We start from the raw sequence: 23,495 nt of genomic DNA, 5'->3' as shown, positions 1-23,495 counted from the left end.
ATGGATGTCACCTGGGTCATCCCTGGGGGATAGTGAGGACAGCAGGACAGCTGTGCACATGCTCCATGAAAAACTGTGGCAAGTGTGGCCATGGAGGCCAGGAAGGGAAATGTGCTCATCTGGGCTCATGCCCAGGACCATGCAGACAGCAGAGAGGGCCAGGACACAGGATGGCAGTGGCTGTGAGGGCACAGAGAGGGCAGGGGACAGAGACAGCCTTTCATCACAGGGTGATCTGCAGCACCTCATGCCCAGGCTGTGAGCATAACTCATGTGTAGAGATCCATATCTGTCCCCAACAAAGGTGTGTGGAGAAACAGCCTCCACAGTCCTTCTACAGGGCTTCAAAAAATGTGTTTTCACCTGCACAATACTGCACAGTACCCTAGCCACACAGAAGCACCTCAAAAATTCCAGAAGCAGTTGCTGGCTGCATCAACATCTCAGAGATGCTATCTTCCCAGGCACCCATAGGACATCATGGTCCCCACACTGGGAGGTAGAGTTGGGGGAAGAAAGATGTCCTTGGTAACTTAGAAAAGAGCTTGCTGCTGGATTGCCTGGGACTGTCTCTTGTCTCCAGAGTGACAGGAGACCACAGTCTCCCAGATCTTGGGGACAGAGTATGAATGTCATCATGACCCCTTGCAGCATGGCGTTTTCTTGCTTCCCCAGTGGAGTGTGTTGAGTTCTGCACAACTGAGTTACAGAGCATTCAGTGAGCTGGATTTATTGGTCTCAGCAGGGAAGTGGGCAAATTTATTGCTCTGCAGGACCCTTGAATCCCACAGACAGATGCATGGCCTTGAGCTGCTGGGAGGCCATGTCCTGAGTTATGGCTCCTGTCAGTAGCCTAGGGAGGACCACAGGCAGTGGCCTGGGGAGGACCACAGACAGGACACATTTTTCTCCAGACCCTTGCTTGCATTTTTTGCAGGTCAAGTGCTGAGCACAGTATCTGGATCCTGTAAGGGAGGCTGCCTGGGTCTTACTCAGCTGGGGTATGTGAGATATCCTGGAGGGAGCCTTGAGGGAGAACTCAGAGAATCTTCCACATTTGTCTGCAGCCCCCTGCAGTCCTTGCTAAGGGACCACCTGGCTTTGTCCCCTCTAGACCAGGGCCAATGGTCAGCCACTGTCAGCCACAGGGCTCTGGATCCCTGGCACTAGCCTATGCCTTGTCCTGACACTAGCCTATGACTTTTTATTTGGAGTGTTTTCACTGGGCCCCAAAAGTCACACGATTAGAAGCACTTTGTCTAGTGACACAAAAGCAAGAAGGCCTGAGGTGGGAATCAAAGGGCTGAGGAGTACAGGCTGACGAGCCATAGTTACAGCCCTGGAGAGGCACACCGATCCTGCTGAGGAACCTCCAGGTTTGGTGGGAAGAAACTGAGTCCTGGGAACTTCCCACAAGGTGCCTAGAGATGCTCAGATGATGATTCTGGCCTGATAACCTTGGCTCCAAGTGTTTCTCGGAAGGCTCCAGAATAGGAGGAGGTGCTGGGTTTCCAGGGCACTCCTGGAAGGGATCTGTGCATGTCTTTTGGGATTACTGTAGCAAAGTGTCCCCAACTGGGGCTTGGACAAGTGTTCATGCCCATGGCCAGTGTTGCAGGGTGAGTAGGTCGCTCTCCCTCCCCAGGCCCCGGAAGCTTTTCAGTTGCTAGAAGCGGTTTCCAGGTCCAAGGGTTCCTGGCTCATGGCCACACCCCTCCAAACTCTGTTCACCTTTCTTTACTGGTGAGTCAGTTTCCTTCTTGGATTTGCCCCGACTAGCAATATGTGTAAAGCTGACCCCCTGTTCTTAAAGTAGGCCGTGCTCTTCCGTACTGTGGGGGACCTGAGTTTGGAGGTCTAGCCTTATAGCCATTGTTTATGGGAACTACATGGAATGGGGCAGGACAGGGCTTGACACTGACAGCAATGACTAAGCACAGGAGGCTGTGACCTTTGTGTGACATGTGCCTGGGTAGCTTTAGAGGCCAGGCTGGACTCTAAGCTCAGATCCAGTCTGAATCTGGCTGTGACCCCCTGGTACATGGCTAGCTGCTGTATCTCCTCTTCATGTCTTAAGTTCTTCTTTTGGAAGCTGGAGCTGAAGGTGGTTTGAGTCCTAATCTGGAGAAGATTGATCTGGGCTCTGAGTTCCATGCCATTCCAGTGGGTACCATGGGACCAGCGAGGCCACACCTCCTCCTTGTGTTGTGAATGTGGAGATGGTAGCCAGCGTCCCCTGCTGACCCTTCCTTCTCCCGCTCGGTGAAGTCTGAGGTCACATGGATGACTGCAGCCTCCCAGGAACTCTTCTAGTGTTGCTGAGTGCGTGCTTGCCTTACTGCAAAGCCAGACCACCAGCACAATGGCAGTGCTCATAGCCACCCCTATACCTTGTGGAGGGAGCACCCACCTGAGCCACATCTGTGCTGGCCTGGGTGCTAGTCAGAGATTGAGAAGGAAGCCAATTTTTCCAGAGCTTTCTCTGGAGGCCTCCACAGCTCCCTACCCCTTCCTGGAGAAAGAGTTCCCTATGAGCAGAGCCAGGCAAGCCAAATGAGCCATCTTTTCTCTGGGCTCAGGGGTGTGGCCTGCCTCTCACCTGGAGGGTGACAGCACCTCCTTTCTGAACGCACTAGCAAGTAGCAGAGGGAGAACACGGAGGACTCCAGGCTCCACTCTTCCTTGGAATCCGTGTACCACTCTGCCACACGCCTTAAAGGATTAATTTCACAAGCCTTAAATTGCAGTTTAATTTGAAAACTAATTCAGCCCCATAATTGGCTTTCTGCTCAAATCACTGAGGCTAAAGATTTAAATTCTTAATATTCAGATGACTTTCAAGTATCTGGTGCCATCTGTGCACCAGGCCGTGGCATTAATCTAAGGGGACTTCCACCGGCGCAGAAATGAAATAAATAAATACGGGGGCTTGCTAATAGAATAATCTATTCAAGTCGGAGCCCTGCCTTGTACAGATGAGCGTTTCTCTTACTCCCGACTTGTAGATTCTACTTAATATTTTTTACGTGACATCGATTTCAGAATTCACAGGCGGGGGGTGTCTCCACACTGCTATCAGGGGTTAGGATGTGCAGTGAGTTAAGTCAGCTGATTGAGAGGTCAGGATGCAGCTTTGTTTGGGCCGTTTGAGAAACGGTGCTGTGAGCTGGCTGTGGGCTTTCTAGCCAGAAGCATGGCAGAGGTTCTGTGGCCAACCTGGGAGTGCTCCAGAAAGGAGATGGGCCTGGGGAGAGCACATAGGGGGCAAAGAGTTTCCTGTACAAGCACGAGGATCTGAGCTTGAATTTCCAGGGTCCACATGAAATTCGATGTGGCAGGGTATTCGAGCAGCGCTCACATCTGTAATCCCAGCATGGAAGATGGGAGTGGAGATGGGAATGGATCCCCAGGAGCTTGCGGGGTAGCTACCCTGGTGAGCAGAGCTTATTTTGGAAAGGTGGAAGGTGAAGACTGGGGTCCTCTGACCACTACACTCACACTTTAGCAAGCTCACATCTGCACACATGTACAGGAACACACATACACATGCATATGAGCACACACATATTGCACATACACAATATTTTTTTAAAAAAGGTGATATGTATGTGTGGCCAGGGTGATTCTGGGGAAGGCAGCCCAGTTAACAGGGTGCTATCCTAGGTGAGACCCTGAACCATACCTAGTGTGCCATCTGTCATGGTGTGAGTGTGACCTGCCCCTGCCCCCAGGCCTGGGTGAGACCTGAATCCTAGTGTGCCATCTGTCCTGGTGTGAGTGTGAACTGTTCCCCTCCCCAGGTCTGGGTGAGACCTGAATCCTAGTGTGCCATCTGTCATGGTTGAGTGTGACCTGCCCCTGCCCCCAGGCCTGGGTGAGACCTGAATCCTAGTGTGTTGTTATCTGTCATGGTTGAGTGTGACCTGCCCCTGCCCCCAGGCCTGGGTGAGACCTGAATCCTAGTGTGTTGTTATCTGTCATGGTTGAGTGTGACCTGCCCCCCAGAGGTGCCTGTGTTTGCATACTTGGTCCCTACTTGGTTGTGCTATTTGAGAGGTCGTGGAAACTGTCAGAGGCAGAGCCTGTCTGGGTGAATGTGAGTTACAGAGGGGAGGCTTTGAGATATTTTATATTCTGAGACCCCCTCCTCACCTTGCTTCCTCTCTGGTCTCTGCCTCCTGTCACAGAGATGTCAGCAGTCCTAGCTGTACACTCTCGCTCTCATAGAGCCACTTGGCACATGCTTCCTCTCAATTATGGACTGACCCTCGAACTGTGAGTTGAGGTAACTTTTTCTTTAGTAAGTCATTTGCCTCAGCACTGAGGAAGGCCACTACTCCCCTCCCAGGCCTCAGTGTTGCTGTAATTCACTCCCAGCCATGGTGTGTGTCTCCAGAAAGGACTCTTATCTGATGGGGAGGAAGGCTGTAGCAGCCCATCAAGTGGCGAGGGTAAGGACTCCTGATGTAGGCTCTCTAAGAACTGCTGGCACACAGCAGGAAGGTCAGCTGGCTTTTAAATATCTCTTCCTACATTTCTGAAGCGATGTTAAATTTGACAAAAGTGACTGGAAGTTTGGGAAATGATGTGGATGTTCTTATCCAGCCCTCCTCATCCACAAAGTAGGTGGTTTTATTTCCATTTTATCAGCATGAAGGATGAAAAGCTCTCTCTAGGCCACACCAGGGTCACATGGTGGCTGCACCGTCGTAAACCTGGACAAGCAGAGCCCCTGGGTTCCACACAGATGTTGGGTCAGGAGCATTATCCTATCCCCAGAAGTACATTGTGAAGGAAGGGGGAGAAAACTCGGATACTGTCTATCCCAACACCCACACCTACAGCTGTCACGATAGAGACACAGGCAAGGACTGTAGGCTGTGTGGGAGGGTAATCCTCAATGCACCTCTGAGAACAATCTAATTAGAGGCAGATAGAGACAAGAACGGTCACCATAGAGGGTGCACAGATGGCGAGAGACATGGGACAAGATGCTGCATGTCACTTGTCATTAGGGAAACACACTCTCTGACTGTAGTGAATATCTCTGTGCACCGGCCCACAGCTGCGCACGGAGGCTGGCGATGCAGAGGTGCCTGCCATTCACCATGGCAAGCACAGCACAGAGCAGCTCCCAGAAGAAGGGCATGCAAGTGTCTTACGCCATTGTCCATTGCTCACAAATGCTATCCCTGGATCCTAGTGTCCTCTAAAGACCCTCGCCTTAAAGGGCAGGTCCTCAGCAAGGGGTGCTGTTGGGAGGGGGTGACAACATGCTATGTTTTGCTAGAAAGGACTCCAAAAGGCTCGTTTTGAGGCTTGATCCCTAGCAGGCTGATCTGCTCATGGAGAGGCCATCAGATCAGATGTTTGGATCTTGCCAGCAGATCCATTCCCCGGTGGGCTCCTAGCTGGAAGGTTTTGTTATTAGTATTGGTGGTGGGAACCAGAGTGGGGTCTAAGTGGAGGAAGTATGCCACTGGGGTGTGTATTTGAGGGGTATTTTTTGTTCCTGGCTACTCTGCTTGCACTCTTGGTTGCCAGTTGGTGTGACGGTTCCTCTGCTGTGCTCTTTCGGTATGCGTTTTCAGCCTCCCCTCAGACTCACAGCCAAGGAACCAGCCAACCATGTGCTGAATTCCCTGAAATGGTGAGCCCTTCAGGTAAAGCTCTCCTCCATAGAAGGTGACCATGCCAGGGACTGTGTCACAGAGATGGGAGCTATACGAGCTGGCACGCCCATGGACCTTTATCCCAGAGAAACGAAGCTGCGTTCTCAAACTTTCTACCTATGTCTTTCCTGTTCGTAGCTTCATTTTGATGATCTCAATCTGGAAAGCACTTTTCGGATGATAGCCAGCTAGCAAACTGTGGCATGTGTGTGGCTTATACTATGGACCTCTGCCCTGGGATCTATGTGATGGTCTGGATGAACCTCCAGGGTCTCATGCTGAGTGCAAGTGCCAATCCCAGAGGTTCTGTGGTTCCATCTACACAGAGAGAAGAACATGACAGGGCTTGCCAGGGTGAGGGTGAGGTGGGGGAAGGGCTGTGGCTATAAAAGGGTGGTGGGAGGGGCTCCCTGAGAGGTCTGGATTCTTTCTTTTCCTCACTGCTCTGACTGACTGACCGGACAGCTGACAGGAAGGAATTTAGGGGAAGAGGAGTTAATTTCAGCTCACAGTTGCAGTGTACGTGGTAGAGGGAGGGGCAGACATGGAGGCAGGCAGCTCTGGGGAGCAAGGAAGGCAGCTGCAACTTCTGGCTTTCCCTGGGCTTCATTACACAGGAAATGGGGAGCAGACAGGAAATGGGATTGGATTATCAAGCCTTAAGGCCTATTCCCAGTGATCCACTTCCTATACCTGGTTCCATACCTATCCCAAAGGTTCCACGAACCCATGGCAGGCATTTATACCACCACATATATCTTTATAGGTCTTTTGTGTCTTGATGACCGGGGTCACCAGCCACATGGGTACATAGAAACAGACACCTAGACACAAACACACAGACACACGCATATACACACACATGTGTAGGCTCACACACAAACATAGACATACTTAGATATACACATACAGACACAAACACCTACACAAACACACACATACACATACATGTGTAGGCTTATACACAAACACCTACACAGATACACACATATACATGCATAGGGTCACACACAAATATAGACATATACAGATATACACACACAGATACAAACACCTAGACACAGGCAGATGTATGCACACAGACACATAGGTACACATACACAGACACATACACATAAGTGAGTGCAGGTAACATGGCAGTGGCTGAACTGATGCACTTATCCTCAGTATGGCCCACAAGCTGGTCTGGAGGATTCTACTGTGGGAGCCAGGTGAAGGGTGATGGTGGCTGTATTTCTTCTCACAGCTACATGTGAGTATATATTTTCTCAATGAGCCCATAATTTAGACAAAAAGACATTTCTAGTGAATTCCTACAATTGAGAGAAGATAGGCTCTGGAGGAAACTGAAGGGACCCCAGGCTGCTTGTGGGACCCCAGGCTGCTTGTGGGACCCTAGGCTGCTCATGAGTGGCCCTGAGCGAACCCCACCCTTCAACACTCTCTGCTGGCTTAGTCAATATTTAATCTTTTCCCATTTGTTTTCCATTAGGACGCATATCTGAAACCTCTCATTAGCCCATCTTTCCAGAGAATAATGACTAATTTCCGACAGTAGCTTTCCTTTCTCCTACAAAGACCTTTCCATTACTGTAATTTACTGATGGAGGAGGAGAAATTGCAGACAATTTCCAGGGCTCAGGGACTGTGCTACAGGAAGGGACACCATGTCCTCACCCTTGGCTGGGGTCTGGGGAGGAAGGAGGCGCCAGGTTAATGTGACATCATCTGGCTTCATCCCATAGTTGGTCTGAATATGTGACTCCTTCAGGGACCAGAAACAGATTTCGTAGTTCCGGGAGCCCTGAAAGTCATTCAGAACTCATGCTCAGACCTTGGATAGCTTGCTGTGAGCAGCCTGAGAGCAGGGTTCAGATCTGTGGGGGTTTCCGTTGTTTGGCTGGCTCTGAGAAGGACCCACTGCTTGCATCTGCAGTCTCAATGGCTTATGGGGATTTCTGAGAGGTACTGAGGCAGCATGCTGCTTCTGTTGCCTTAATGAGTCAATGCCTGCTATACATGCTGTTATTTATTTATTTATTTACTTTCTGTTTGCTTTAAAAGAAGGTATGGGAAGCCTGGTTTGTGAGAGGGAAGGCCAGGAGAATTTCAGGCCCATTAGCTAAGCCCCAGGTCCTGGATGAGAGGCCATGCCTCTGTGCTAATGAGCACACACCCCAGCTGAGCTGAGCCTTCCCCCCAGCCCCTCCAAGATATGCCCTTGGCTGCCCTCATTTGCTTTCTTCGGTTTCTTGTAGCTAATTTGCCCGCCCACCGCCTGCCCTCCCCCCTCAAGGGACTGCCTTGGGATGAGCTGCCTGAGGTTCCAGAGAAATAATGTTACATCCCGTTCCCTTCGGTGACACTGGGCTCGCCGGTGTCTTGCCATCCTGAAAGACAATCATTCGAAAATGCAATCGCTTTGTTGAAGCAGCAGCCCCCAGAGATGGGACAATGACAACCTCTGCCAACGGAGGAGAGTGTGATAAATGTTTGCCCTCCTGCCTTAGTCAGAGGAGAGGTTGACCCCTCATGGGGGCCGCGGAGCCCAGGGAGCAGTTGGCTCCTTGGAAGACAGCCTGCCCTGGCTCCGCTTGCTCTGGATTTCTAAGAAAAAACTGCTTCTGTTTTACCCAGTACTCTGCAGAGCTCAGACGCAGTGCCTGATCTCCAGGGCTGGGGCTGCTGGATAAAGTACAGGAAGCTAGGTAAATAACGAGGGAAAGATAACAGGGGAAGGCTTGTAATGTGTCTGAGACTTGCTCAGGGCATATCCATGTGGAGTGGTTTGCTGTCTGTCTGAACTTCAAGGTCATCCGGGTGTCATGTGTTTTTAAATATCTATAATATTTAATCCCAGCACTTTAAACTTGGGAGGCAGAGGCAGGCGGATTTCTGAGTTTGAGGCCAGCCTGGTCTACAGAGTGAGTTCCCAGGACAGCCAGGGCTACACAGAGAAACCCTGTCTCAAAAACAAAAAAATCTATACCTAGTGTCTGCAGCAGAGGCTTCTGTGACTTCATCCATCCTATCCTTCCTAGGGCAAGGCTTGTCCAGTGAGGTCCTCCCACCCCTCATCACAGGACACAGCTCAGCAGGATCAGCTAGGGGTTTTTCGACTCCTGGGCTGACATCTCCCAAAGAGACCAAGCTAGCAGGCCTATCAGGCATGGATCTGGCTTCCACTCTGTACCCTTATGTAAGCCTCTAGCAGGGTTGGGAATTGTGGGTACCTGTGCTGTGATCCCCATACATAGCTGCCTGGGTCCACAGTGTCCTCACTGCTAAACTCATTTGCTCATCAGGACTGTGGAATGCAGGAATGTTGAAATCTGACTGGTAGTGAGGGCCCTGGCTCATGGTAAAGTCATATGTCCTCTGAGTCTGTGGGAAGACATGCTCTTGGGTCAGTTCTCAGGGGAACAGAGGCCCTGACAAAGGGGCTCACCTCCTGGCTTGGGAGAAGGGTTTGCTTGTTTGGTGGGCCTTGGTCTCTGGCCAGTTTTCCTAACTATGGAAACCAGGCACTGCATCTTCCTTTTCCATGTTCTCTTCCAACACATGTTCCCCTCTCCTATGCTTCAGCCCTAGTCTGATGTTACCATAGAGACAAAGACAAGACCAAGAGCCAAAACAAAATCTCCCCCTTTAACAATCTGAGCCTAACACTTGGTGCCTGACCCAGGATACAATCAATTGGAGCAACTCCTAATGGCTCCTGGGCCTCACCTCAAACGGCCAGCCTTGTGGAGGACACATGATGTTAAGCAATTTACTACTTTAAGGGGAGGCAGCTCAGTTGGTAACATGCTTGCTTGGCAAATATGAAGACCTATGTTCAACTTACAGAAGTCATATAAAAAAGCCAGGCACAATGGCACATGCTTACAAACCCAGAGCTGGAGAGGCACTGACAGACGAAGCCCTGGGGCTTGCGGGTCTGCCAGTATATGAAGAGTTTTAGACTAGTAAGGTCCTGTCTCAAGAAACAGGGTGGGTGAGCAACGCTCAAGGTTAACTTCTGACACATGCACATGCTTACGTGTACACTGACACATATACACTCTCACATGTGCACTCACACATGTGCACTCACACACATGATCTCACATATGAACTCAAACATGTGCACTGACACATGCGCACTCTCATATGTGCACTCACACATATGCATTGACACATGTACACTCTCACATGTGCACTCTCACATGTGCACTCACACATGTGTATTCACACACATGATCTCACATATGAACTCAAACATGTGCACTGACACATGTGCACTCTCACATGTGCACTCTCACATGTGCACTCACACATGCACACTCACACACATGATCTCACATATGAACTCAAACATGTGCACTGACACATGTGCACTCTCACATGTGCACTCTCACATGTGCACTCACACATGTACACTCATACATGTGTACTCACACACAAGATCTCACATATGAACTCAAACATGTGCACTGACACATGCACACTGACACATATGCCTCCTACAATCCTAGACGTTCTCCCCAAAACATAGTGAACCATTCTCTTGTTATCTATTCAGATATGACTCTATGACCAATGGCCAGGTAACTTCTCATAATTGCTATAAAATATCTCTACTCCCTCTCAGGAGTCTGTCCATTCATCCACTGTTTTTCTGTCCTCAATGTCTATTCTTCCTTAAAATTCACATCTGCAGAGAGACTCTCTTATAACCATCACCCATCAACAAGAAAGCTTATGGCCAATGAGCTGAGACAGGATTAGAAGGTGGGACATCCAGCAGGGACAGAGAGAATTCTGGGAGAGAGTAAAAGGTGAGAGAGATTCATCCCAGGAATGATGAGGAGACATATGTAAACCAGCAGGTAGCTGAACCCAGGTTGGAATAAAAGGGAAATAAGTTAAGAGCAAGTCAGAGAACAAGCCAAAGCTTACAGCCGAGGCATTATTAATAAATAATTAGTCTCAGAGTCATTACTGCTGGGAATTAAGTGGCTGGGAAGAAAAACCTAAATTTTACACATATCAATTCTAGTCTGGTTAAAAGCTTTGCCCCCTGGTCTAGGGTCTGTCATCTCTGGCATGGCAGTCCCCTCTTTTCTTCTCCTTCTGCACCTGAGGTTTGAGCTCCATCAGACTACTCTCTGTTGCTACAGTGCCTGCTCTCTGCAGCCTCTCTGGACCCTGAAGTGTGTGAGAATGGGGGGTTGTAAAGCCTTGGGCAGCTGTGTTGTGTGTTAACAGTCCCAGCCCCATGTCCTGCAGAGAGCATGGGGTCCCCAGGAGCAAATGCTGACACATCTGCTGAGCCTTACCTGGCTTGGAGCCCTCATCCACAGAGCCGTTGTAGACCTGGTTGATGAACTCGGGACGGTTGTCATTCATGTCGATGACATAGATGTACAGATCAATAGGATTCTCCACCTTGTTACCATTCATATCCACCGCATGGGCACGGAGCTGCAGAGCAACAGACACACATGTCAGAGCTGGCAGCCACATTCAGGGGTATGCGTGTCTCTGGGGAGAGTGGTTCCTTCCCTGAGGACTCATGGCTCTGGGTAGCCCAACAGCTCCCTGCTCCCTGGGGAAAGAGGCAGGGGCAACCTAGGCAGGGCTCAGGTAGGACTGAGATAGCCAGAAACTTCTGTGAGCCTTGGCTCTCTCCTCTGTGCAGATGGGGTCACGTTGGCAGAAACAGGATGGCATCCTCTGTCTGTAATGCCAAGGTCACCCAGGGACCCTCGGTCTGACATGCCTTCACATGCCTGGGCTGGACAGGTGCCCTGCAGACAAAACTTTACATTTTCTCATGGTGGCTCAGCGAGGGTTCTGTGACTTGTGCAGTGGTGGGGCTTAGGTGCCTGCCTGCTCCTGAGAGGCTGACTGAGGGGAGGGCCTGGGGAGAGATCTTCATGGGGTGCGTATAGGCGGAGGGTGTGTGAGGCTTCAGAGCTGGGTGTCAAGGAGGGGCAGAGGGAGGGCCAAGCTGGCCAGGACCCCTGGGGACCTGCTCCAGTCTCTTTGGGCTCAGCTGCCTGTTCACCCTCTGGAAGGTTTTTGCCCTGCTTCAGCTATGTCTGCAGTTCTGAGCTTTCTCACAGAGTGGAGTACAACTACAAGAGGCCCTGCTGGCTCCCTCCAGACTGCTCTTGACCCTAAGTGGCTGTAAATGTGCACAGAGGGGCCTGTCTTTCCCCTCGCCCCCAGGTGACTGAAGTCGCTGTGGTAGGAGCTCCAGCTTGGGCCACAGTGCGGGGCGAGCCCCGTGGGCTTTCATGCCTGGTTTCTGTAGAAGTGATGTCATCCTAGTACCTTGTCACGGGTGGACAGAGGAGCTGGCAGTCACGGGAGCTCTGTGCTCACCATGTGCTAGTTAATTTGTACATCTGGTCTCATTACTTTGACATTCTTGATGCCTTCTGGAACTGAGGCTACCCTCCACTTAACTTCAGGAATAAAATCTATGCCTGTTCTGTACACGGGACAAGTAGGGGCAGGGGACAGCAGAGTGGGCTGTGCCCCGACTGCCACAGGTGGAAGGTAATAAGCCTGAAGATTTTGAGCCTACTGACTCCTCCCAAGAAGGCAGCCTGAGAAGCCCCAGCTACATCTGGTTCCCTGCCTGGGATACTCTGCCAACAGCTGCTACGTCCTAGAAGCATGAAAGCAATTTTGGGGATGCCCTGAAGTACAGGGCAGATAGAATATTCCAGTGGGAAATCAGAGGGCTGGATGGGTCTCAAGTCAAGGCCTCAGGGAGGGGAGGAAGCAGAACGTAGAAACTCCTCAGGCCAGGGACTTTCTCTTACAGACCATGATAATTAAAAACAACTCTTTCTAATCTTGGAAGAAGTGAGTTTAATCAGTGAGCAGCTTCCTCCTATGGGCACGAGGAAGCGAAATGCTCTGATATGGGGCTGACTCCGGGTGATCTGCCGCCAGGGATAGAAGCAGGGGGAGTGGATAGGCTATGCCTGTTGTCTTTCTCTCAACCTTCAATCCCACACCTGGTTGAACTCCCCTCTAGATTTGGACATAGATGTCTCCTCTAAAGAACATATTCTAGAAGTGGCATGTGCATGAGGTAGGCAGGAGAATGGAAGGTGGGGGTGGGGATAGGGGGTGAGGGGTCAGGGAGGAGGTGGCAGGGAGAGGATGGGGTGTGGCCTGCCAGAGTGGACCTTGTCAGGGTGAGTGTGAGAAAGAAGAGCACACAGCTATCTGTCAAGTGTTACCTGTACATCACAGAGTAAGGCAAAGCCCCTGGGGGAGCCTTGGGGACTCACAATGCTTCCTGCATAGCAGCCAGCAGCCAAGCTGAGGGCTTACTACCACCTGTTCCGATCTCTCCACCTGACCCAAGCTTCAGCCTCAAACAGCCTGCCAGCCCCCAAATGAAGTCTGGTACCGAGACCAGCTCCATCTCTGCGTCCTCCAGTTGTTCAGTCTGTGAATAAGATCATCTTCCTGCCCAAAAAAGGACACAATGACTTTCCAACTCTGCTCCTGAGGGAATCTCTCCACCCACGCTAACAAGACAATTTGCTTTCTTACTTCCTCATCCTGACCTTGGGCTCCACCATAAGAGAAGCAGAGTGAGGATGCTCTGCTCAGAAGGCACTTCTGGGACACCCACGGAGACGCTGTTGGCATCAACTGCCCGTGTGTGGCTCTGAAAATCTGGAGACTCCATCTTCTCAGGGGTGTGGGGCCATGACGGATTCAGTTGTTCCCCAGCTTAGAACTGCATGTGTTCCCCAAAACTTGGGCTATGCTTATGCCAGTCATTTATGTTTTCCCAGCATCCAACACAGAGCCCAGGACATACTGAATGCTCAAGAAGCAAACCTGGTGTGGAGGGATGGATGTGTGGTTAGGATGGGCAAGTGGGCAGATGATGGATGGGTAGATGGTAGATTGGTGGGTAGGCAAACAGATGGCTGGGTGGATAGGTAAACAGATGGGTGAGTGGGTAGGAAAACAGCTGGGCTGGTGGATAGGTAAACATCTGGGCAGGTGGGTAGGTAAACATCTGGGCAGGTGGGTAGGTATACAGATGGGCATGTGGATAGGTAAAACAGCTGGGCAGGTGGGTAGGTAAACAGATGAGTGAGTGGGTAGGCAAACATCTGGGTGAATGGGTAGGTAAACAGCTGGGCAGGTGGGTAGGGAAACAGCTGGGCAGGTGGGTAGGGAAACAGCTGGGCAGGAGCATGGATGGACAGGTAGACAGGTGGACAGGCAGACTGACGGTAAGTAGATGTCTGGATGGGCAGATGGTAGGTGGGATGACAGTATGTCAGTAGATGGTTAGATATGCATTTGGATGGGTACATGGATCGGTGGGGGAGATGTGTAGACAGTAAGGTGTTTGTAAGTGTGAGTGGATGAACACACAGAGAAATGAAGTCTGTAGGAAAGAGAGTCATCTGGACAGATCATGCTTTGTCTTGAAGTTTCTGTGAAGAGGGACAGCTGGAGAGCCACTAACAGGGGATGTGGGCCCGACTGCAGTCACTCCTGTGTCTCTGCTCATCACAGAAGCCATGGAATGTGCAGAGCTCCTGGTCTGTGGACTATAAAACACAGCTACTTGGGGCTCAGTAATTGTCTCAGGGCAGGAGACTTGTGGCTCAGAAGATACAAAACCACATTCCTGCGGTTACTTCCCCAGTCCTTCAGCACAGCACCCTACTCAAGGCTTGTATGGGTTTGTTGGGGCAACCAGTGACAGACTCAACCTCCTGTAATTCCCCTTTTACATAAACGGGCAGTGAGCAGCCTCAGGGACGAGCTCTGTCCTTGCCTGAGGATATAGTGTGGACAACCTGACAAGTCCTAGTGCATATGGGGCCTCCTTTGGAGGGAGGAGATGGATGATCAATCCTGAACAAATGGCCATCAGACAGGAGTACCAGGGTCAGCTTGCAATCAGCAGAGAGCTGAAGCAAGAAGTCATAGCAATTAACATGACAGTATGGGGCAGACGCTGAGAATTCTGCCTTTGTTTTCAGGTGATTGCCAACTCACTGGGCATCCAACATCTTGGCATTTAGCCACAGGTACACACAACAGCCCGAACACGCCCATCTTTGCGTTCTTCACCTGACAGGACTGTGATCTTTACAACCATACACAGCTGAGATCTCTTCATGCTGAGAGGCCTGAGTCCAGGGTGGGCTCGGTAACTTGCCTGAGGCTCAGAGAGGTAAAGTGCTGGGCCTAGCCCTCACAGGTGCTGGAGCAGAGCTGGCTTCCTCATGTGCAAGGCTAGTGGGGCAATGAGGAAGCTGGGCCCTCTCTTTTCTCACTATTCTTCCTTTCTGAGAGGCTCTTGCCTTAGAGGCCCCCAGAGAGATAGCATATGAATGAAAGGCAAGAAGATCTAACCTGGGAAGGGGCTGGCGATGCTGAGTTAAGTCCACTCTGGCCTGCAAGCTCTGAGGTGGAGCTTAGCAGCCACACTTTGACCAGCCTGCTGGTAGATGCCAGGGTCTCCCTCCTGTGGGAGGGTCCTACAGTGTGCCTTGCGGCTGACAAGCTGCCGTGTGGAAGGGTGGGCGGTCTTCAGACCACCTGCTACTGCTTGCTTTGTTCCACATATGGATGCTTACATGGTAAGAGGCTCTTTCCTCCCGGTCCATAGGCCGAGTGACGTACATCCGGCCAGACATGGAGTCGATGTTGAAGACCTCCATAGGGGGCTGGTCGGCGCCCACACCCGTGATGCTGTAGCGGATAGGGATGTCATTGTCTTTGTCTGACCTGATCTGAAAGGCACAAGAGTGGAGATGTGAGCTACAGAGGTGGCCAACACATTCATCCTGACCTGGAGGGCTCATGCTTGCCCACATTCTCAGAGCACTGTGAATTCCTGCTGGGACAGCTCAGCAACATCTCTCTCCCACTGAAGCACACTCGTCTCTTTAACAAAGCAATCAGTCATTCGGTACTAGGGAATTCACTTTCCTTCTGAGCTCAAACGTATCTTAGGGGAAAGAGCCAATCCAGTCCACATGTTTTAGGTGTGTATACAGTAAGGCAACCTGTGTCCTAGAGTGATCTTTTAGACAAAAATCCCCATTTACCATCTAATGCCTATGCACGACTAGGCATGCATATGATTAAAATACCCCATGCCTGCACAAAAGGCCTGTTTCCATGTCAGTCTAAAGTTTATCAGAGCAGAAAACCGTACCCTATCTCTACAGCCAACTTCTCTTCCTCAAGGGCTCAAAACGAGCTTCCAGGAATATGCAGGCTCTGAGGATGATGGCTCACGCTTGATGTTCCCTGCACTCGGCTGCCTTGCATTTCTCTTCTAAATAAAACTCTTTACTACACTGATTTTTACTACACGTTTAGTTCTTCAATTCTTTGAAGATGCCAAGAGTCAGGGATACAACAGGCTCAGACAGCAACCACTAGTAACAGAAGGGCAGTCAGTGGACAGGGAGCTCCTGGGTACCGCCAATCTCATGCCCAGTAGCTCATCAGGTGACAGGCTGGTACGAGGCACAATAGTTCAAGATTGTTTTTCATTTTATCTTTTTGAGGCAGGGGTTCATGTAGCTCAGGTTAGCCTCCCACCTGTTATGTAACTGAGAATGACTTTGAATTCTTCCCAGGTCCTGGAATGACAGGCAGACACCGTTAAGTCCAGTTTACATAGTCCTGGGAACCCAGGGCTTCATGCACATTAGGCACACACTCCAACTGAACTACATCCCTAGCTCTCAATATTTCAAGTTCGTGTCAAGCTATGATGGCATAGTATGCCGGGTCAGCAAAAGATACAATGTCGAGGGAAGTCCCCACCCACACAACACGCAGGATCTGCTGGGTGGGGCACTTCTTTGCATGAAATGAGACAGGAGTCACAATGGAGGTGTGAGAGAAGTCAGACGACAGATTTTCTTTCCAGTTTTATTTGTACACCAAATTGCAAGGTGGCCCCAGAAAACCCCCAATTCCAAAAAAATTCAGGAGATGGAGAACATCTTTCTTTTCTTTCCCCAGTTTTAAGGATGAGTAGATTTTAAAATTTTAATTAAGACTCCTAAAGCAGGAACAGGGCTGTCTCTGACTCTGCTGCCTGCCTTTGGGTCTCTTTCCCCTAACTGGAGTGCCTTGTCTAGCCTCAGTAGGAGAAGATGTGCCTAATTTTACTGCAACTTGATATGCCAGGGCTGGTTGATATCCATGGGAGGGTTTCCATTTTCTGAGAAGAAGGGGAGGAGGGGTGGATGGAGGAAAAGGAGGTGAGAGAGAGGGACTGGGAGGAGAGGAGGGAGGGGAAGCTTTGATCAGGGATATAAAGTAAACAAATAATCGATAAAATTTAATTAAACTATAATTACATTGTTATTCCTTTTCCTTTCTCTTTCAAATTCACGGGCTTTCAAATTTGCAAGAGGTTAAATTGAAGAGTTTTGGATTAATGGCCTTGGCAGACGAGATTTTAGGACAGCCTAGTGTTGACAACAGCCACTGTTGTTATTAGTGGTCTCTCTTACGTAGATCTACAATGAAAAGGAGCAAGCAGAGCAAAGAAAAATGAAAAACTGTACAGTTTAAAGAGAAAAAAGAGCACCGGGAAGTGTAAGGTAGAAGACAAAAGTTCCAGTGCTCAAGGAGATAAAACGTTTAAAGAAAAGCCTGATCCTAAATGGGAAAAAGGGAGTAGTGACCTCGGGGCAAGACTCTACCTAACTAAGCTTCCAATGTGTGAAAAGGATTTAAAGAAAAGCTAAAGCAGAGAAAGGAACTATCAACAACAGAAAGATGATACAAATGTAACTGAACAAGCGTTCGACTTCCCATCCTCAGCAGGCTGCAGAGCTTGGCAGCTGTAGTGGTTGAAGAAGTTTGCACCCCCCCTCCCTGCACCCCCCCCCCCTTAGACTAAAGTGTTTGAATGCTTGGCCCATAGGGAGTGGCACTATTAGGAGGTGTGGCCTTGTTGGAGGAAATGTGTCACTGAAGGGTTGGGCTTAGAGGTCTCCTATGCTCAAGCTATGCACAATGTGGGACACAGTCTCCTGCTGCTGCCTTTGGATCCAGATGTAGAACTCTCAGCTCCTTCTCCAGCCTGCATGCTGCCATGCTTCCTGCCATAAGGATAAAGGACTAAACCTCTGACACTGAAAGTCAGTCCCTAAGACTTGCCTTGGCCATGGTGTCTTTTCACAGTAATAGTATAGTGATTTAGACACACACACAGACACAGAAACACATACACATGACTAAATATGTAAACACGACCCCAGTCAGTTTAATGTTCTTGTTGCTTGTGTGTGTGTGTGTGTGTGTGTTTTGTTTCTTATTTGGAGGGGCTGGACCATTTGGGACTGGATAGCATTTTGGGCACTCAACTCTGGGGAAGACTAATGCTCCATCTTTCAGCAGTTGAAAATTGATCTAGTGAGAAGCCCATGTGATTTCTATTCTGGCATGTCAAAGGGAGAACCCTCCCTCCCTTCCTTCCTTCCTTCCTTCCTTCCTTCCTTCCTTCCTTCCTTCCTTCCTTCCTACAGTCTCACTATGGAGCTCAGGATGGCCTGGAACTCAATATGTAGACCAGGTAGTTTCTAGCTGAAAGAGTTCTATCTATGTCTGTCTCTTGAGTGCTGGGGTTAAAGGTGTGCACCACTGTCTCCGTCTGAGACTGCATTCCATAAGCCAGCATTTACCACAGTTGAGCCACAGCTGGTTACACAAGAGTGAAGCCACCATCACCCTAGTTGCCCTGGTAGCAGAATGGCTCTCTGACATCATAACAGGAGGCAGAAGTCACCTGTTGTGAGATGTTGAAGTTTTCACCACACAGGCATTATGAAGGTCAGGGTAGATCTACAGCTGCTTGTGCTGGAGACGCAGGCAAGACTGCCATGCAGTTGGGCAGTGGTGGCGCACGCCTTTAATCCCAGCACTTGGGAGGTAGAGGCAGGCAGATTTCTGAGTTCGAGGCCAGCCTGGTCTACAGAGTGAGTTCCAGGACAGCCAGGGCTACACAGAGAAACCCTGTCTCGAAAAACCAAAAAAAAAAAAAAAAAAAGAAGAAGACTGCCATACATATGAATGTGTGGTATATAGTCCAGGGTGGGGGGGCGTCAGTTCTAGGCATCCAATGCTTATGCTTCCATGACAAGGTAGGGGTTGGGTGGTAGACATCCCAGCCTTTTTCCCCTTCCAGAGCCATCTCTCCTTTCAGGTGTTGACAGCTGTCAAAGCTTGTGCCCTCCTGGTCTGGGCATAGCAGAAAAAGTCTATTATGGAGTCTGAGTTGCCCACATATGCTGCCCAGGTGAGATGGATAGTCTCTGGAATGTACAGAAAATGGGATTTAATAACCAGGGACATGGAGAGTCTAGCAGAGAGACAGAAGAACCTGCCCTGTGCCTGTGTCTGAGTTCTTGGTGCCTGAAGGGTAAGGCACAATTCCCACAGATGTAAGGAGGAAGCTCATGGCACTGGGACAGGCCCCTGCCCTGGAGGACCAGGTACTTCTAGGTTATGGTATGTTGGATGCTTTGACTCTGGGCTTGGACTTTGGGGTCACAGTCAGGTCTCAAATGATACTGGCTGAGTGGCAATGGATGAAGGGGACACATAGAGCCAGGGATAGCCCTCTGCTGAGAGTGACTGGTGACTGTCTCTAGTAGCCCTAGAACAGACGCTGTGTTGTCATATACAGCTACCGCCACTTCCTTCTGCCTACAGGGGCATTAATTATAATTGTGTTGAAAGAAACCACCACAGAGTTAATTTTATTTTATTTTATTTTATTTTTTGGTAAAGGAAACTCATTGTACTTTGATCATCTTCTGGGCCACTCAAAAACACCTTCTGAAATATAGCAGCAGCGAGCTGCTGAGCACGGAGTCCAGGGGCCTCTCTGCACAGACCTTGGAATGCTCAGAATCTCTCATAGTTTACCTTGTGGAGAAGAAATACTGTATAAAGGAACCTGGCAGGCCTGGGGAGAGCACTTTCCTGTGATTTGTGTCTGGAAAATGAGGAAAACATCGCAGACATGAATGCTGGGTAGGGAGCAGGAAGCGCAGGCAGCCCTCACACCAACTCCCTTCTGAGGATGCCGCAGAGAATTGCTCAGGCTCCTTTGCGTTTGTTGTTAGAGGACAGAACAGATGGCAAAAGGTTAGTTTAAAGTGATGTCTGTATTAAAATAATGTACAGCACCGGAGGCTGTGTTCATCTGGGGACAGGAGCGGGCAGCTCTGTCCTCAGAAAAGATGGAAGGCGGGAGACCCTCAAATCCCCACATAGAGTTCACTTGCTATATTCAAATGAGCTTGAAGCTGGATAAAGTCACCATGTGGCGTCCAGTTGCAGATACCTGGGTTTACTCTCAGTGTATTCAAGTGAGAAAGCAATGGGGCAGAATCACATCTGGATTCCAGATGTGTGGGGGTTGGGGAAGAGAAGATGTGGGGAGGGAGAGGAAAAAAGGAACACTCAGAAAAGGCTCTCAGTTTAGGGCCAAAACCACACGGTGTGCCAGGTCCTAACGAGACAACACACGGACACTTGCCATCTGGGGACAGCAGCTATTCCACAAAGTTAAACTTGGCAATTATAAATCTGGGCAGTGGCTATCAGTAAGAAGAGGGTCTGTGAGGATGTGTGTGGAGCATGGGGCAAGAGTAGCGCAGAGAACATGATGACCAAATTGGGCGCCGTTGTTCTTATCCATGGCCAGTTATGGATAGAGACACACTACGTCTAGGTGCATAAGTGTTATCTGCACACACACCACACAACATATACACAAACCACACCCACATACAAACATGCATACTCAAATAAAAACAGTACAAAGATCCACACAAACACATCCAAACACATGAATACATACAAGCCTCCACACCCGCACCATGGCCTCTCTCCTCTGGGCACCCACCTCTGAAGGGGTCGGGTATTTTGTGGCCAGTGGTCCTGTCACTCACGGCCCCCTGGTCCTTGCCCTGGTATTTCAAAAGATGCTCAGATAATCCTTAGGATCAAGCCTGTGCAGCAGGACACAGATCTCTGGTGAAGTGCTTCTGTGCTTTCTCCTTGTACTGTATTAAGCCTAGAGATTTCCCCAGGAGAACAGGTTGCAATTTCTCATTTTTGTCCCTGCTGGGAGTCTGCAGGGCCTGTAGCCGCTCCAGCTTCTTCCTGGAGTGAAGGGCTACCCCTCCCCCATCCCTCAGCCCACACGCCAGGATGGAGACAGTGGATCTACTCTTGGCTGTGACTGCAGCCAGCAAGACTGGCTGGCCAAGAAAGGCAATTTCCCTTTAAAACCTGACTCTTGCTGAAGCCCAGAGGTAAGAACATGGCTGCACCAAACACATTTGCAGCTTCCTGTGGCCTCAGCCATGTGCACATAAAACCCTGTGGCTCTCGGAGCTTGAACTTGATCCCACAGCTGACAGAGAATCAGGTTTTCTTGAGCTTCTGCTTTGCCCAGATACCCTGCCTACATTTCTCCTCTCCTGTCCATCGTCCTTTCCCCAAGAGTAGCATGTTTGGTCCTGGACGGTGCATACAGCAGGCACCTCACAATTACTAGATGAGCAAGTCAAACCAGGAGTCACAGCCCAGTGACAGGTCTGGGCAGACAGCCAGGTCTCTCACTCATCCTTCTGTTGGGAACCCATGGTTGCTGAGGCCCTAAGAAAGGTTTTTTGCAGAACAGCTAGCTATCCTGTGATCCGGAAGACGGGGAGTGCACAGGCTGTGGAGGGGTGGGGGGAACGGGGAGTGCACAGGCTGTGGAGGGGTGGAAGAGAAGAGCTACACAGCCTGAGGTTTGTGAAAGCCAGACAGGTGCTGTGGTCTCTGAGAACCATTACTGCATGGAGAACAAAGACAGAGAAGGCAGAAGTGGAAGGAGAAGGGAGAGAGGGTGGAGATATGTCACCCTGGCTCATTGGAGCCTGGCCTGGAGACCACTGGGAACCCGTAGCAGAAGATGAAACCACATACACTGTGGGTTCTCCACTCTTGCTTACTGCCCTGGTGGACAAGGGTGGTTCCAGCAACCACTCTCCAATCTCCTCGCTGTCTCTGGGCTCATATCTTTTTGCAGAATCACGTCTTCCCACCTAATGTGTCCAGATCAGGGTGCAGTAGCCTGGTCAGTTGCTCTGACATCAGCTCAGTGGCCCAGCCTGAAGAGTCTCTAGCCCTTCAGAAGTCCTCAAAAGACCATTTGAATACTCCAGAATGCTAAGCTTTCTGGCCACTGTCTAGCCCATGCTGCAGATGAGGCCAAAGATTTCAGAGTCCCCAGGTCCTGTTGAGTGGTCATATTACCTTTGCTTGTTTATTTGTGGTGTTAGGGCTAGAACCCAGGGCCTTTGGTGTGGTAGGCAAGTGCTCTACAGTGAGCTGCACCCCTAGCCTAGTCTCACACAGCCTCTGCAAGCAGAAAGGAATCCCCCTGCTGGACCCAGATGGGAGGACTGCAACTCACAGGGCTACTACACTCTCCACCAGAGACTCAAGTACTAGTACCTGCTCACTCCTGCAGCCCTGCAGATGTGGGCCCTGCACATTCAGGAGGTTGCCTGTCGAAGCCCCCAGTTTAAAAATCAGCACCATTTTGTCTTTGTTCCTAGGCAGAGCTTCATTTTAATTGTTCCGGTAAGTGATTGTGAAAGGGCAGCTCTGTGGTGTGTGAGCTTGCTGCAGTGTCTCATTGAGGAGCTCCTTGCTGGGTGAAGAGTGCTGAGCCCTAAGTAGACATCTGTATGACCCACTTCAGGGCTGGGGAGCACCCTGGAAGAGGAGGCTGAAAGATCGCAAGAGCTGGAGGGCAGGGAAGCGTGCTGTGAGCAGTTACCTGCACATGATGGAGCTGGAGCATCAACGTTTCAGTGTGAGGCAGAGAGAGACTTTCACAACCACGCTCCTCCTGAGGAGCCAGGAAAGGCTCACAGCTATTAGCACTTAATGGTTGCTGGGGAAGGATGGGTCATTTTCTTTAGAAGTTACTGTTAGATTGCCTATGATCCAGTGACTGCCCCCACACACTCATTCAAGCAACCTACTGAGTCGCAAAAACCCAGCCATCCAACAAACCAGTCAACTAAACAGAAAGATGGCAAAGAGGATGGAGGCTTGTGAAGAAGGTGTTTGGTGGAAGTGAAACGGTGTGTGTGTGTGTGTGTGAAAATGTCCAACATTCATCACAGACATGTCTGAAATCACCAAAGAAGAAAGCGTGCACGCAGCTGCTAGAACTGCTCTCATCAAATGAATAGCACAAACTTGGGGCCTGCCCCGCCCCCACTCTTCCTCGATTTTTGAATGTTATTGAGGAGATTTGAAGTGTTTCCCATGTGCAGTGAAACTGAGCCTTCAGTTATTTTCACAAAGATTCCTGTAGCAGAACTCCCAGCATGGGACAGGCACGGGAAGGAACGGAGTTCTCGGCAAGACACCATTGTGCATGCTGTTCACAATTACTCGGAGTTTCATAAATCATGGGAAAACCCTCAAAGTCATGAGTACTAATGAAAGCCATGGATATGTTCTTATCAAATTTGCCTGGTGGGGAAGAGGGGATTAGTTGGCCTCAGAGATGTCCTTCAGGTTGCACCAAATTAATGTGGCCAGGCTCTCTTAATTTCTAGTAGGTGATTGGGCGGGCTTTATTGCTGACAGTGGATGGCTGTGAGGGCATGCACATGCCTGACCTGCTGGGAACACAGAGGCCTGACTAACTTTAGCAGATTGTCATTCTCCTACTGGGAGAGAGTTAATGCACCCTGCTCTCCCTAGCCAGTGGGAGCCCCCCCC

At 50.1% G+C, this 23,495-nt stretch overlaps 1 protein-coding gene across 2 annotated transcripts in view; it reads right to left on the bottom strand.

The window, feature by feature from the left end:
• Positions 1-23,495, bottom strand: part of Cdh4 (cadherin 4) — a 493,035-nt gene that overhangs the window by 45,162 nt on the left and 424,378 nt on the right. For both annotated transcript variants that reach the window (XM_031372954.1, XM_031372955.1), the window contains 2 exons: positions 15,296-15,451; positions 10,994-11,138 (listed from right to left, as the gene is read on the bottom strand). In XM_031372954.1, coding sequence (XP_031228814.1) covers positions 10,994-11,138; positions 15,296-15,451 — 301 coding nt within the window. The remainder of the gene's footprint in view (positions 1-10,993; positions 11,139-15,295; positions 15,452-23,495) is intronic.

Source organism: Mastomys coucha, unplaced genomic scaffold, assembly GCF_008632895.1.
Source record: "Mastomys coucha isolate ucsf_1 unplaced genomic scaffold, UCSF_Mcou_1 pScaffold15, whole genome shotgun sequence".
NCBI lineage: Eukaryota > Metazoa > Chordata > Mammalia > Rodentia > Muridae > Mastomys > Mastomys coucha.
This window is presented reverse-complemented; position numbering and strand designations above follow the sequence as displayed.